The sequence below is a fragment of the Somniosus microcephalus genome, chromosome 14 (genome assembly GCF_052327205.1).
Source record: "Somniosus microcephalus isolate GS21.2 chromosome 14, FLI_Smic_1.0, whole genome shotgun sequence".
Lineage (NCBI taxonomy): Eukaryota > Metazoa > Chordata > Chondrichthyes > Squaliformes > Somniosidae > Somniosus > Somniosus microcephalus.
Window position 1 is genome coordinate 4,904,498 of NC_141000.1, and position 15,257 is coordinate 4,919,754.

Consider the following 15,257-nt stretch of genomic DNA (forward strand, 5'->3'; position numbering starts at 1 on the left):
GGACTGGAAACATTATGGAGATGGCTGGTTGTGGCAATAGGTTGAAGTCATGGTTGATGAGTCAAATTTGAATTGTATAAAGTTTTACAACACAGAAGGAGGCTATTCGGCCCATCGTGTCTGTGTTGGCTCTTTGCTGGAGCAATCCAAAGCTAATCCCGCTGCCTTGCTCACTTGTATCATCTTCACCTTCAAATGTTTATCCTCGTTTCCCTTCAAAGATGCAATGGCTTCAGCCCCAATCACGCCCTGTGACTCAATAGCCCTCTGTGTCGAGAAAGGTCTCCGAACCTTTCTCCCCACTCTGAGACAATTTTAGATTGTTGATCCCTTGTCCCTCACTCGCCAACCAGACAATGTAATCTTCCCCTAGTCACCTGATCAAAACCCTTCATAATTTAAAAATATTCATTAAATGTCCCCAAAACCATCTCTGCTCCAGTGGAAATAGTCCCAGTATCTCGAGTCTCTCCTTATAACTAAAGTTTCCCATCCCTGGTGAATCTATGGCTTTGATGTCCTCTTTATAATGGGGTGCCCTAACTGTTACTTAACTATTGCCTTGTGAAAACTTAGGATGATCTCTTTATACTTGCACTCTATGTCCCTATTTATAAAACCTGAAATTCTATTCAGCTCTTTCATTATGGCTTTATCTACCTGTGCAGGCACTTTTGGAGAATTATATATTTGAATCAGTAGAGCACAACATGAGATACCAATAATATACATTGCACATTTGGCATAGTGGCAGCACGGTGGCATAGTGGTTAGCACTGTTGCCTCACAGCGCCAGGGACCCGGGTTCAAATCTGGCCTCGGGTGACTGTCTGTGTGGAGTTTGCACATTCTCCCCGTGTTTGCGTGGGTTTTCTCCGGGTGCTCCGGTTTCCTCCCACAGTCCAAAGATGTGCGGGTTAGGTTGATCGGCCATGATAAAAAAATTGGCCCTTAGAGTTAGGGGGGATTAAATACGTGGGGTTACGGGGTTACGGGGATAGGGCTTGTGTGGGATGGCTGTCGGTGTAGGGACCGGGTGCTAGGGTTTGGATGATCAGCCATGATCTCGTTGAATGGCGGAGCAGGCTCGAAGGGCCGAATGGCCTACTCCTGCTCCTATCTTCTATGTTTCTATGAAATACGTGAAGTATTTGGAGAGTCCCATTGGAGCTCACTGCCTGTTTTCATGCAGAACATTCAACATCTGCTATTTCATCCTTGCAGTTATCTTCCTGAAAGTCTGACTCTGAGATTCTTCCCCTTTCCCCACTGCAGTCCTTTCTCCCAGCCACTCTCCCTCTCCCACATCTAGCCTCCTTCTGATAGCAATGGCAGTGCACTTTGGACTCGGGTTTCTCTGTTAAAGATTCCATGGCTGAAGCCTATGCTGGTGGACAACCTTTTCCTCAAAATTAACATCTGATGGAAACAAATGGATCCCTTAACGTTCTTATCAGTGTCTCAGTGGGTGGCACTCTCGTTTCTGAGTCAGAAGGTTGTGGGATCAAGCCTCACTCCAGAGATTTGAGCATATAATCCAGGCTGACACTCCAGTGCAGTGCTGATGGAGTGCTGCATTGTCGGAGGCGCCGTCTTTCGGATGAGATGCTAAACCGAGGCCCCGTCTGCCCCCTCAGGTGGGTGTAAAAGATCCCATGGTGCTATTTGAAGCAGTGCAGCGGAGTTCTCCCCGGTGTCCTGGCCAATATTTATCTCTCAACCAACATTACTAAAACAGATTGTCTGGTCATTAGCTCATTGCTGTTTGTGGGAGCTTGCTGTGTGCAAATTGGCTGCTGCGCTTCCTATATTACAACAGTGACTACACTCCAAAAGTAATGAATTGGCTGTAAAGTGCTTTGAGATGTCCTGGGGTTGTGAAAGGCGCTGTAGAAATGTATGTTCTTTGTTTAGGATTTTAAATTGTTATGAGGCATATTCTGCTATTTGCGTGCTTATATGAGCAGTTGTAAAGTCCTGGGAGTGTGTTCACTTCGCACGAGACTGATCTTTGCATCAGGCAAGGCTCATCTTCAGTCTAACTGTTGTAGCTGCCTGTTTTTTTCTAAAGTGTCATGAATTTTGTGTATTTTTAGACATCCAGTCTTCAAAGGCAGATGACCGACAAAGATTGGCCAAGGAGAGAAGAGAAGAGCGAGAGAGGATGCTGGGTGAGTGCAGTGTGGTTCTCAGAGTGTATTAACGTGCAGGTCCCAGCTTTATAACTGATACGGGGCTTTTTAGAGCTCCTGTGCGAGAGACAGCCTGTGATTCACGCTGATAGGGAGCACTTAGGCTCTGGATGATAATAACTTCTGCCATCCCTCAGCCTGCTATTGACGGCTCCACAGCACAAACCTGTGCCCAGAGCCGTTGGCAGAGTGGAATGGAGTCTCCCCAGTACCATGGAGACAAAAAGCAACCTGTTGTTTATATAACACTGCTCATGGTCCAATAGCTCTGGAAGCGGCCAGCTCCTTTCTTGGTGCACACAACACCTGTGATAGCTTCTCCTGTCATTGGGCTGTAATAGGGGGGAAATAGCAAACAGTTTGCAGTTTGTCAGCTGTTCCTCCACGCTCCCCAAGATCAGGAGTATTTTTACTCACTTGTTTGCTAACCATAAAATGAATGGTTGGTGAATCCCGAGGCAGCACTCGCCCAACCCTCCGATAGGCAGTGCCGGGGAAGAGGGGACACTCGCCCAACCCTCCGATAGACAGTGCCGGGGAAGAGGGGACACTCACCCAATCCTCCGATAGGCAGTGCCGGGGAAGAGGGGACACTCGCCCAACCCTCGGATAGGCAGTGCCGGGGAAGAGGAGACACTCACCCAACCCTCCGATAGGCAGTGCCGGGGAAGAGGGGACACTCACCCAATCCTCCGATAGGCAGTGCCGGGGAAGAGGGGACACTCGCCCAACCCTCGGATAGGCAGTGCCGGGGAAGAGGAGACACTCACCCAACCCTCGGATAGGCAGTGCTGGGGAAGAGGAGACACTCACCCAACCCTCCGATAGGCAGTGCCGGGGAAGAGGAGACACTCACCCAACCCTCCGATAGGCAGTGCCGGGGAAGAGGGGACACTCACCCAACCCTCCGATAGGCAGTGCCGGGGAAGAGGAGACACTCACCCAACCCTCCGATTGGCAGTGCCGGGGAAGAGGGGACACTCACCCAACCCTCCGATTGGCAGTGCCGGGGAAGAGGGGACACTCACCCAACCCTCCGCTTGGCAGTGCCGGGGAAGAGGGGACACTCACCCAACCCTCCGATAGGCAGTGCCGGGGGAGAGAGGACACTCACCCAACCCTCCGATAGGCAGTGCCGGGGGAGAGGGGACACTCACCCAACCCTCTGATAGGCATCGCCGGGGGAAGAGGCTCCCAACCGGCAGCCCTGCCTGATGAGGATTCCCGACCTCACTCAGACATGGGGCATGGCCCAGTGAGGGACTCCTCAGTGGGTGTCTGCCACCCGGGATCCTGGCCAGGACTGGAGGAATACAGTGATCCTGGGCTGGAGGAGGTTACCGAGATGGGGTGGGGTGAGGCCATGGAAGGATTTATTGGTTTTGTCCATCTTTGTCCCCCTACCATCCTTTCCCAAAGGCCATGACCCCTCCTGGGATATAAATCCACGGATCCAGCGACCTCTACATCTCACCCAGTTACCCGTTATACAAGTGCGAGTCTAGACAGTGAATGATGGCAAACTATTCGACCATGGGGGAATGCACTGTAGCTAAGCTCAATCCTTTCCTCGCCCGAGCTCCACACACATTCCAACTGGGCTCACAGAGTAATGACCAGGAGCAAAAAGCCTGGTTTCTATTGGTGAACGATGAGATCCAATTGTAACAGCCCCACTACCAGCCCAGCTGAGGTCACGCCATGGCCCTACGTTCACTTTCCCCAGAATTGCATATTTAAAGTTTCTGCCTCTAATTTCATCTAAATATTTAACTTAAAGTGTCACTAAAGTTAAACATCATGGCCCAAATTCGGGTCGGGGGCTTCCCGTGGGTGTAAGCCCCCGATCTGCACTTGGCTTGCGCGCCGGCCGTTGAGCTGTGGGCCCCCGTGGGATTCCGATCCGGGGCCTGGTCCAGCTGCCGGCGCGCTGTGCTTGCGTGTCCCAGGGGCGTAGTTAGTTCGATGCGTCCCCTGGGATCACATGGGCCATGGGCAGCCAATCGGAGCAGGGAATGCGCCATTCATAAGTCTGACAGGAAGAGCTGTCAAGACTTATAAATACTACGGCCCCAAAATAGCACTAAACATTCAAATACATTGTTTTTTAATCACATTTTTTAAATAAACTATAAATTACATGAAATAACTATTTTAAACAATAATTTAAATTTTTGAAAAAAGTAATTTTATATTCTAACAGGGCTAAAAATAAACTTACCTTGCTTTAAAGTATTTAAAAATAATTAAACCTGTGGAAAAAATGTTTTAATTTTAATTAATTCTAAATCCTGCAGGCTTACGATCATGGAGAAACCTGTAAAAAAAAACGTAAGTTCAATGCGCACGCGCAGCCCCTCCCGCGCACGCGTTCGACCTCTGAACCTCTTCGTTCAGAGGAACGGAAGTGCCGGTTTCCTGCGCATGCGCAGTGCATGCAGGAAACCGGCACTTCCATCGGGCTACGGGTGAGTACCCTGTGCGTACTCACCCGTGGAGACCCGAATTTCTGGGCCCATGTGTTTGCCACTTTACTGACATCCCCCAGTGCTGTCTGTCAGGAGAGTGGGATTTACAATGAAAGGTGCCACTGTCTAATGATGGTGCTGGATTATCATCTTGCGTAGATCTGTACTTCAGCTACTTGCCTTTATATAGCGCCTGTAACCAGAGGACACAGATTTAAGATCATTGGCAAAATGAGATGAGGAGAATTTTTTTTTTAAACGCAGCGAGTTGTTGTGACCTGGAATACTCTGCCTTCACTCCCCCTCCCTCCGCTCCCTCTCCCCTCCCTTCCTCCCCTCACTCCCCCTCCCTCACTCCCTTCCTCCTTCCCTCTGATCCCTCTCCCTCCCCTCACTCCCCCTCCCTCACTCCCCTCCTCCTTCCCTCTGATCCCTCTCCCTCCCTCCCTCCCTCACTCCCCCTCACTCCCCCTCCCTCACTCCCCTCCTCCTTCCCTCTGATCCCTCTCCCTCCCTCCCTCCCTCCCCTCACTCCCCCCTCCCTCACTCCCCTCCTCCTTCCCTCCAATCCCTCTCCCTCCCCCCCCACTCCCCCTCCCGCCTCCCCTCCCTCCCTCCATTCCTCTCCCTCCCTCCCCTCACTCCCCCCTCCCTCCCTCTGCTCCCCCTCCCCTCACTCCTCTTCCCCCCTCCCTCAGCTCCCTCCCACTTCCCCCCTCCCTCCTCCTCCCTCACTCCCCCTCCCTCCATTCCCCTCCCCCTCCCCTCACTCCCCCTCCCTCACTCCCCCCTCCATCCCCCTCCCTCACTCCCCCTCCTCCTCCCTCACTCCTCCTCCCTCATTCCCCTCCCTCCCCCCCCTCACTCCCCCCCTCCCTCACTCCCCCCCTCCTCCCTCACTCCCCTCCCTCCCCCTCTCACTCCCTTAGGCTGAGATATTATTGTAGGTCCTGGTATTAGTCTTGGTACAGAACATAAGAAAATGACCAGACACTTCCTACATCCCCACAGCCATGCAATCTCCTGGAAGAGGCAAAAAACCAGAGAAACCCAGGGCCAATAAGGGAAAAACTACTCTGTAAAATTCCACTCCGACTCCCTGAGGTGATCGGAACCAGTCCAGGAGATCCCACAGACCGAATGTTGTCTCTAATGACACTTACCTTCTCTATGATGCGATCTCTGCCCCGTCAAGAAACGGTCCAGCTCCCTCTTGAAGACCAGGGTTAGGGGGGAAGAGTTCTGCATCCACCCTGTGCTGTACTGGCCCCTAACATTCCCAATACTGAAGCTTGGTCCAACAAATGCATGACCATCAAAGATTGAATTATAAAACAAGCCATAGCTCATTCCCCAATGTTATTGGAACTGTTCTCAAAACACTAACCAATGTGCCTCTGGGGGTTAACCTTGGAAACGTATTGGCTTCATTATGACAATCGGAGTCCTATTGCTAATGCTATACTTTTTTTTCCTTATGTATCAGAACTTTTTAACGGCAATTTAAGCAGTTCATTTGCGTAAACAGCTGTAAATTCTGTCGTCCACAATTATGTCGGTAGCAGCTATGTCCTAGCACCTTGTAAGTTGTGCCATGAGCTTGTCCGCTGACGCTCACCTCTCCCGCCAGCTGTGAGAGAGCAGCAGATCCTGCAGAAGGAGAGAAGAGCGCAACTGCTTTACGAGAAACAGATGGAAGAACGGTGGAAAAAGCTGGAAGAGCAGCGCCGGCGAGAAGAGCAGAGAAGAGTGGCTGTCGAGGAGAAAAGGAGGCAGAAGTTTGAAGAAGAGAAGGTGAGTAGCCATGTGTGTGGGGTCGGTGTTTATTTACAGTTTTTATTCAATGTTTTTTTTTCAATTGCGTAAGATATACTGAACTTGTCGATTAAAATGACGGAGAGGGTGGATGAGGGCAGTGCGGTTGACGCTGTGTATATGGACTTTCAAAAAGCGTTTGATAAAGTGCCACATAATAGACTTGTTAGCAAAATTGAAGCCCATGGGATTGAAAGGGACAGTGGCAGCATGGATACGAAATTAGCTACGGGACAGAAAGCAGAGAGTTGTGGTGAACGGTTATTTTTCAGACTGGAGGGAAGTATACAGTGGGGTTCCCCAGGGGTCGGTGTTGGAACCACTGCTCTTTTTGATATCTATTAATGACCTGGATTTGGGTATACAGGGCATAATTTCAAAGCTTACAGATGTCACAAAGCTTGGAAATATAGTACAGGAAACTTTGTGCTATCCGGCACCCACGGGACCGAGCTGCTGCCGTTGCCTCAAAACTGCCGTACTCTCCAGAGTTAATGTTGAGAGATACGGAGATTCTTATCTCCGTATTTGACAACAAACACTGTTGCTTAGCAACAGCTTCTAAACACTCGGGTGTGGCCCTAAAGCTCTGTAGCTGAAGCTGTTGCTATAGCTACAGACCTTGCACAGCTTGACTGTTCAAACAAAGCAAAAAAAACAAACAAAAAGAATTAAAAACGGCTGCTGATTTTTGCCGGTGGCTCCAGATTGCCGGATAGCTCACCTCCGGATAGCACAAAGTTTCCTGTAATCAGATAATAACAGACGTCAGGAGGACATAGAGAGACTGGTGAAATGGGCAGACACATGGCAGATGAAATTTAACGCAGAGAAGTGTGAAGTGATATGTTTCGGTAGGAAGAATGAGAGACAATATAAACTAAATGATACAATTTTAAAGGGGGTGCAGGAACAGAGAGGCCTGGGGGTGGACGTACACAAGTCTCTGAAGGTGGCAGGACAAGTTGATAATGCCGTTATAAAAAGCATACAGGAATCTTGGGTGTATAAACAGATGCATAGGGGGGAATTTTAACACCAGAAGCAGGTGGGTTTGTGTCGGGTGGGATGTTAAAATGTTAAAAATCTCAAACCCGAATCCAACCCACCCACTTCTAGTTTTAATAAAGGCGGGATGGGGGCGGGTGACAAACACGCACCCAGGAGGAGGGTCACTCATCTAAATATTTTAATGAGGCTGCATGTCTCAGATTTTAGCGCCATTTTAAGAATAACCCTGGCTGGCCGGGTCTCTGTGGCCTTGGGAAACCCGGCAGCTGAAGGGAGATGAGGATGGGTGGATCCAGCAGGTAAGTGCCTTTCCAGCACTGCTTGTGGGCCAGGAGGGGCAGAGGCGGGACCACAATGTCCCCCGAGCCACAGTCCTCCTCCTCCGACCCTTCCGATCTTCCCCAACACCGGCCTCCGATCTCCCCCAACACCGGCCTCCGATCTCCCCCAACACCGACCTCCGATCTCCCCCAACACCGGCCTCCGATCTCCCCCAACACCGGCCTCCGATCTCCCCCAACACCGGCCTCCGATCTCCCCCCACTCCTGCCTCCGATCTCCCCCAACACCGGCCTCCGATCTCCCCCAACACTGACCTCCGATCTCCCCAACACCGGCCTCCGATCTCCCCAACACCGACCTCCGATCTCCCCCAACACCGGCCTCCGATCTCCCCAACACCGGCCTCCGATCTCCCCCAACACCGACCTCCGATCTCCCCCCACTCCAGCCTCCAATCTCCCCCAACACCGGCCTCCGATCTCCCCCAACACCGGCCTCCGATCTCCCCCAACACCGGCCTCCGATCTCCCCCAACACTGACCTCCGATCTCCCCCAACACCGGCCTCCGATCTCCCCCAACACCGGCCTCCGATCTCCCCAACACCGGCCTCCGATCTCCCCCAACACTGACCTCCGATCTCCCCCAACACTGACCTCCGATCTCCCCAACACCGGCCTCCGATCTCCCCAACACCGACCTCCGATCTCCCCCAACACCGGCCTCCGATCTCCCCCAACACCGGCCTCCGATCTCCCCCAACACCGGCCTCCGATCTCCCCCAACACCGGCCTCCGATCTCCCCAACACCGGCCTCCGATCTCCCCAACACCGACCTCCGATCTCCCCCAACACCGACCTCAGATCTCCCCCAACACCGGCCTCCAATCTCCCCCCACTCCAGCCTCAGATCTCCCCCAACACTGGCCTCCAATCCCCCCCAACACCGGCCTCCGATCTCCCCCAACACCGACCTCCGATCTCCCCCAACACCGGCCTCCGATCTCCCCAACACCGACCTCCGATCTCCCCCAACACCGACCTCCGATCTCCCCCAACACCGGCCTCCGATCTCCCCCAACACCGGCCTCCGATCTCCCCCAACACCGACCTCCGATCTCCCCCCACTCCAGCCTCAGATCTCCCCCAACACCAGCCTCCGATCTCCCCCAACACCGGCCTCCGATCTCCCCCCACTCCAGCCTCAGATCTCCCCCAACACCGGCCTCCGATCTGCCCCAACACCAGCCTCCGATCTCCCCAACACCGACCTCCGATCTCCCCCAACACCGGCCTCCGATCTCCCCCAACACCGGCCTCCGATCTCCCCCAACACCGGCCTCCGATCTCCCCAACACCGGCCTCCGATCTCCCCCAACACCGGCCTCCGATCTCCCCCAACACCGACCTCCGATCTCCCCCAACACCAGCCTCCGATCTCCCCCAACACCGGCCTCCGATCTCCCCAACACCGGCCTCCGATCTCCCCAACACCGACCTCCGATCTCCTCCAACACCGGCCTCAGATCTCCCCCAACACCGGCCTCCGATCTCCCCCCACTCCAGCCTCAGATCTCCCCCAACACCGGCCTCCCATCTCCCCCAACACCAGCCTCCGATCTGCCCCAACACCAGCCTCCGATCTCCCCAACACCGGCCTCCGATCTCCCCCAACACCGGCCTCCGATCTCCCCCAACACCGGCCTCCGATCTCCCCCAACACCGGCCTCCGATCTCCCCCAACACCGACCTCCGATCTCCCCCAACACCGGCCTCCGATCTCCCCAACACCGACCTCCGATCTCCCCAACACCGACCTCCGATCTCCCCCAACACCGGCCTCCGATCTCCCCCAACACCGGCCTCCGATCTCCCCCAACACCGGCCTCCGATCTCCCCCAACACCGACCTCCGATCTCCTCCAACACCGGCCTCAGATCTCCCCCAACACCGGCCTCCGATCTCCCCCCACTCCAGCCTCAGATCTCCCCCAACACCGGCCTCCCTTCTCCCCCAACACCAGCCTCCGATCTGCCCCAACACCAGCCTCCGATCTCCCCAACACCGGCTTCCGATCTCCCCCAACACCGGCCTCCGATCTCCCCCAACACCGGCCTCCGATCTCCCCCAACACCGGCCTCCGATCTCCCCCAACACCGACCTCCGATCTCCCCCAACACCGGCCTCCGATCTCCCCAACACCGACCTCCGATCTCCCCAACACCGGCCTCCGATCTCCCCCAACACCGGCCTCCGATCTCCCCCAACACCGGCCTCCGATCTCCCCCAACACCGGCCTCCGATCTCCCCCAACACCAAACTCCGATCTCCCCCAACACCAGCCTCCGATCTCCCCCAACACCGGCCTCCGATCTCCCCCAACACCGACCTCCGATCTCCCCCAACACCGACCTCCGATCTCCCCCAACACCGGCCTCCGATCTCCCCCAACACCGGCCTCCGATCTCCCCCAACACCGGCCTCCGATCTCCCCAACACCGACCTCCGATCTCCCCCAACACCGACCTCCGACCTCCCCCAACACCGGCCTCCCATCTCCCCAACACCAGCCTCTGATCTGCCACCCCCGGACTCTTCTGATCACTCCCTCCCTCCCTCCTCACCGCTCCCTGTCTGCGGCCTGGTGCTGCAGGCCTACCCGCCCGACAGCCTCTCAATCTGACTGGCTCCAGCCAGGAAACAGAGACAAAAATGTGAATTAGGTCCTGCTGTTAAAAGGCAGGACCTGAGTGAAACCCATTCTTCCAGGTTTCCCGACTGCTAAACGGGCTCCCCCCCACCTCCGCTCCCTCCCTGTAAGTATTGTGACCAAAGAGCTCAAAAGCAAAGAAGTCGTGCTAAACATTTATAAATCACTGGTTAGGCCCCAGCTGGAATATTCTGTTCAATTCTGGGCACCGCACTTTAGGAAGGATGTCAAGACCTTGGAGAGGGTGCAGAGGAGATTTACTAGAATGGGACCGGGAGTGAGAGGTGAACCAGGTTTGTAGAAAGACTGGAGAAGCTGGGTTTGTTTCCTAGAACAGAGAAAGTTAAGGGGAGATTCAATAGTGATGTTCAAAATTGAAGGGTTTTGATAAAAGTAGATCGAGAGAAACTGTTCCCATTGGAAGAAGGGTCAGTAACCAGAGGACACAGATTGAAGATAATTGACAAAAAATCCAGGGGGGAAATGAGGAGAATTTTTGTTATGATCTGGAGTTCACTGCCTGAAAGGGCGGTGGAAGCAGGTTCAATGTGCAACTTTCAAAAGGGAATTGGATAAATACTTGAAAGGAAACATTTTCAGGGCTCTGGGGAAAGAGCAGGGAAGTGGGACTAGTTGGCTATTCACAATCTACATCAATGATTTGGATGAGGGGACCAAATGTAATATATCCAAGTTTGCTGATGATACAAAGCTGGGTGGGAATGTAAGTTGTGAGGAGGATGCAAGGAGGCTTCAAGGGGATATAGACAGGCTAAGTGAGTGGGCAAGAGCATGGCAAATGGAATATAATGTGGAGAAATCTGAAGTTACCCACTTTGGTAGGAAAAATAGAAAAGCAGAGTATTTTTTAAATGGCGAGAGATTGGGAAATGTTGGTGTTCAGAGGGACCTGGGTGTCCTTGTACACGAATCACTGAAAGTTAACATGCAGGTACAGCAAGCAATTAGGAAAGCAAATGGTATGTTGGCCTTTATTATAAGAGGATTTGAATATAAGAGTAAAGAGACGTCTTACTGCAATTATATAGGGCCCTGGTGAGACCACACCCGGAGTATTGTGTACAGTTTTGGTCTCCTTACCTAAGGAAGGATATACTTGCCATTGAGGGAGTGCAACGAAGGTTCACCAGACTGGTTCCTGGGATGGGAGGATTGTCCTATGAGGAGAGATTGAATAGATTGGGCCTATATTCTCTAGATTTTAGAAGAATGAGAGATGATCTCATTGAAACATACAAAATTCTTACAGGGCTTGGCAGGGTAGATGCAGGGAGGATGTTTACCCTGGCTGGGAGTCTAGAACCAGGGGTCACAGTCTCAGAATAAGGGGTCGGCCATTTAGGACTGAGATGAGGAGAAATTTCTTCACTGAGGGTGGTGACTCTTTCGAATTCTCTACCCCAGAGGGCTGTGGAGGCTCAGTCATTGAGTATATCCAAGACAGAGATCGATAGATTTTTTAATATTAAGGAAATCGAGGGATATGGGGATAGTGCAGGAAAGTGGAGATGAGGTAGAAGATCAGCCATGGTCTTATTGAATGGCGAGGCAGGCTCCTATTTCGTATGTTCTTATGAGAGTTCTTTCTGTGCTGTAAGATTCTATGTTCACTTGTTCTCCAGGCAAGTTAAGGAACAATTACATGTCAGATGTGTTTATCATTATCTGAATTGTGAGGTCTGCATGACAACCTGCTAAAGAGGGCCATGAAAGATAAAGAGCTATAGAGAAATAAAACCCTTCAATCTGGTACAGATAAACACACAGGGGCCGACATTTCCCCTGGGTTCTTCCTGGTTCTTGCCAGTACCTACCCACAAGCCGCAGCAGCCCCACTCCCCCATCCCCCCCTCTCCCCATCCCCGTCCCCCCATCCCCCACTCCCCCATCCCCATCCACCCATCCCCCACTCCCCCATCCCCCCCACAACCCCATCCCCCGACTCCCCATCCCCCGACTCCCCATTCCCCCACTCCCCATCCCTCCTCTCCCCATCCCCCCACTCTCCCATCCCCCCACTCTCCCATCCCCCCACTCTCCCATCCCCCCACTCTCCCATCCCCCCACTCTCCCATCCCCCACTCCCCCTTCCCCCCACTACCCCATCCTCCCCCACTTATCCCACCCCACTACCCCTACCCCCCCCCCCACTCTCCCATTCCCCCTACTCCCCATTTGAAGATTACCAGCATCCGCAGTATTTTGCTTTTGCACCAGACCTCTGTTCTGTGTGGGGAGTGGGAGGGATCCAACTTGCTTTGTAAATGGCAGAATTTCTACTCTCCCCTTGCAAGGCAAATGTGATCGGGGAGGCATGGACAGGGGCGGAGTCGGGGACAGGGGCGGAGTCGGGGACAGGGGCGGAGTCGGGGACAGGGGCGGAGCCGGGGACGGGCGGAGTCGGGGACAGGGGCGGAGTCGGGGACGGGGCGGAGTCGGGGGCGGAGTCGGGCACAGGGGCGGAGTCAGGGACGGGCGGAGTCAGGGACAGGGACAGAATCAGGGAATGGGCGGAGTCAGGGACAGGGCGGAGTCAGGGACAGGCGGAGTCAGGGACAGGCGGAGTCAGGGACAGAGGGGATGCATGGACAGGGTCAGAGTCAGGGACGGGGCGGAGTCAGCGACAGGGCCGGAATCAGGGATGGGGCAGAGTCAGGGCCGGGGCGGAGTCGGGGACAGGGCGGAGTCAGGGACAGGGGAGGAGTCAAGGACAGGGTTAGGGGCGGAGTTAGAGACAGGGGCGGAGTCAGGGGTGGAGTAAGGGACCGGGGCAGGGTTAGGGGCGGAGGCAGGGATGGGCGGAGTCAGGGACAGAGGCGGAGTCAGGGACAGAGGGAGAGTCAGAGACAGGGGCGGAGTCAGGGCCAGGGTCAGGGTTAGGGGCGGAGTCAGGGACTGGCAGAGTCAGGGACAGAGGCGGAGTCAGGGACAGAGGCGGAGTCGGACAGGCGGAGTCAAAGTCGGGGCGGAGTCAGGGACAGGCGGAGTCGGACAAGGGCGGAGTCAGGGACAGGGGTGGAGTCAGGGACAGGGCGGAGTCAGGGACGGGCGGAGTCAGGGATGGGGCAGAATCAGGTACAGAGGCGGAGTCAGGGACAGGGCGGAGACAGGGGCGGAGTCAGGGACAGGGGCAGAGTCAGGGACGGGGCGGAGTCAGGGACAGAGGCCGAATCAGGGACGGGCGGAGTCAGGGGCAGGGGCAGAGTCAGGGATGGGGTGGGGTCAGGGACAGAGGTGGAGTCAGGGATGGAGTTAGGGGCGGAGTCAGGGACAGGGTCAGGGATGGGTCAGAGTCAGGGACAGGTGCGGAGTCAGGGATGGAGTTAGGGGCGGAGTCAGGGACAGGGTCAGGGATGGGTCAGAGTCAGGGACAGGGCGGAGTCAGAGACAGGCGGAGTCAGGGAGAGGGGCGAAGTCAGGGACGGGTGGAGTCAGGGACGGGGCGGAGTATGGGGCGGAGTCAGGGACAGGGGCGGAGTCAGAGGGACGGGGTGGAGTCAGGGACCGGGGCGGAGTCAGGGACAGGTGCGGAGTCCGGGATAGAGGCCGAGTCAGGGATGGGCGGAGTCAGGGAGAGGGGCAGAGTCAGGGACAGGGCAGAGACAGGGGCGGAGTCAGGGACAGAGTTTCCATGAGCTGGGCCTGGTCAGGCCCAGTCCAGCCTGGAGTTTCTCTCGAGGCTGCCACAACAAGTGAGTTGACCCTCCAAATGGGCAGAAGTGGGTCCCACCATATAACTCCGTCCTCTCCCTCCTTTCTATCTGCTCTGACTCCACACGTTGAGAATCAAGGTTACCAAAACCCTAGATTCCCTTCTACTTCATCCTTAGTTATTTCAGACCCATTCATGGAGTGTTTCTTCCTATATACAATAGTTTACACCTGATCATGTTAAATAAGAGGTCTCCAGCCCAGACCACGAATCTCTCTAGAATGAAGGAAGAAGTGGGTGGCACTGGGGATTCTGTTATAGAAATAAAAGAGAAAGCAAGTCAGAACTTGCATTTATATAGCACCTTTCACCACCTCGGGGTGTCCCACAGGGCTTTACAGGCAATGAAGTACTTTGGAAATATAATCACTGTTATAATGTAGGAAATGCAGCTACAATTTGCGCACAGCAAGCTCCCACAAATAGCAATGTGATAATGACCAGATAATCTGTTTTAGTGATGTTGGTTGAGAGATAAATATTGGCGCCAGGACACCGGGGAGAACTCCCCCCTGCTCTTCTTCCAATAGTGGCCGTGGGATCATTTCCATCCACCTGAGGGAGCAGACGGGGCCTCGGTTTCACGTCTCATTCGAAAGACGGCCCCTCCGACAGTGCGGCGCTCCCTCAGTACTGCCCCTCTGACAGTGCAGTGCTCCCTCAGTATTGCCCCTCCGACAGTGCAGCGCTCCCAAAGTACTGCCCCTCCGACAGTGCAGCGCTCCCTCAGTACTGCCCCTCCGACAGTGTGGCGCTCCCTCAGTACTGCCCCTCTGACAGTGCAGCGCTCCCTCGGTTTTGCCCCTCCGACAGTGCAGCGCTCCCTCAGTACTGCCCCTCCGACAGTGCAGCGCTCCCTCAGTGCTGCCCCTTCGACAGTGCAGCACTCCCTCAGTACTGCCCCTCTGACAGTGCAGCGCTCACTCAGTACTGCCCCTCCGACAGTGCGGCGCTACCTCATTACTGCCCCTCCGACAGTGCATTCCCTCAGTACTGCCCCTCCGATAGTGCGGCGCTCCCTCAGTGCTGCCCCTTCGACAGTGCAGC

The 15,257-nt window shown here is 54.6% G+C and overlaps 2 protein-coding genes across 5 annotated transcripts in view; both read left to right on the plus strand.

The window, feature by feature from the left end:
* The window catches only part of LOC147107289 (BCLAF1 and THRAP3 family member 3-like), a 397,394-nt gene that overhangs the window by 184,245 nt on the left and 197,892 nt on the right, over positions 1-15,257 (plus strand). The window lies entirely within an intron of this gene.
* Positions 1-15,257, plus strand: part of LOC147107290 (MAP7 domain-containing protein 2-like) — a 187,961-nt gene that overhangs the window by 45,608 nt on the left and 127,096 nt on the right. For all 4 annotated transcript variants that reach the window (XM_086006157.1, XM_086006158.1, XM_086006155.1 and 1 more), the window contains exons 2-3: positions 2,097-2,171; positions 6,291-6,454. In XM_086006157.1, coding sequence (XP_085862283.1) covers positions 2,097-2,171; positions 6,291-6,454 — 239 coding nt within the window. The remainder of the gene's footprint in view (positions 1-2,096; positions 2,172-6,290; positions 6,455-15,257) is intronic.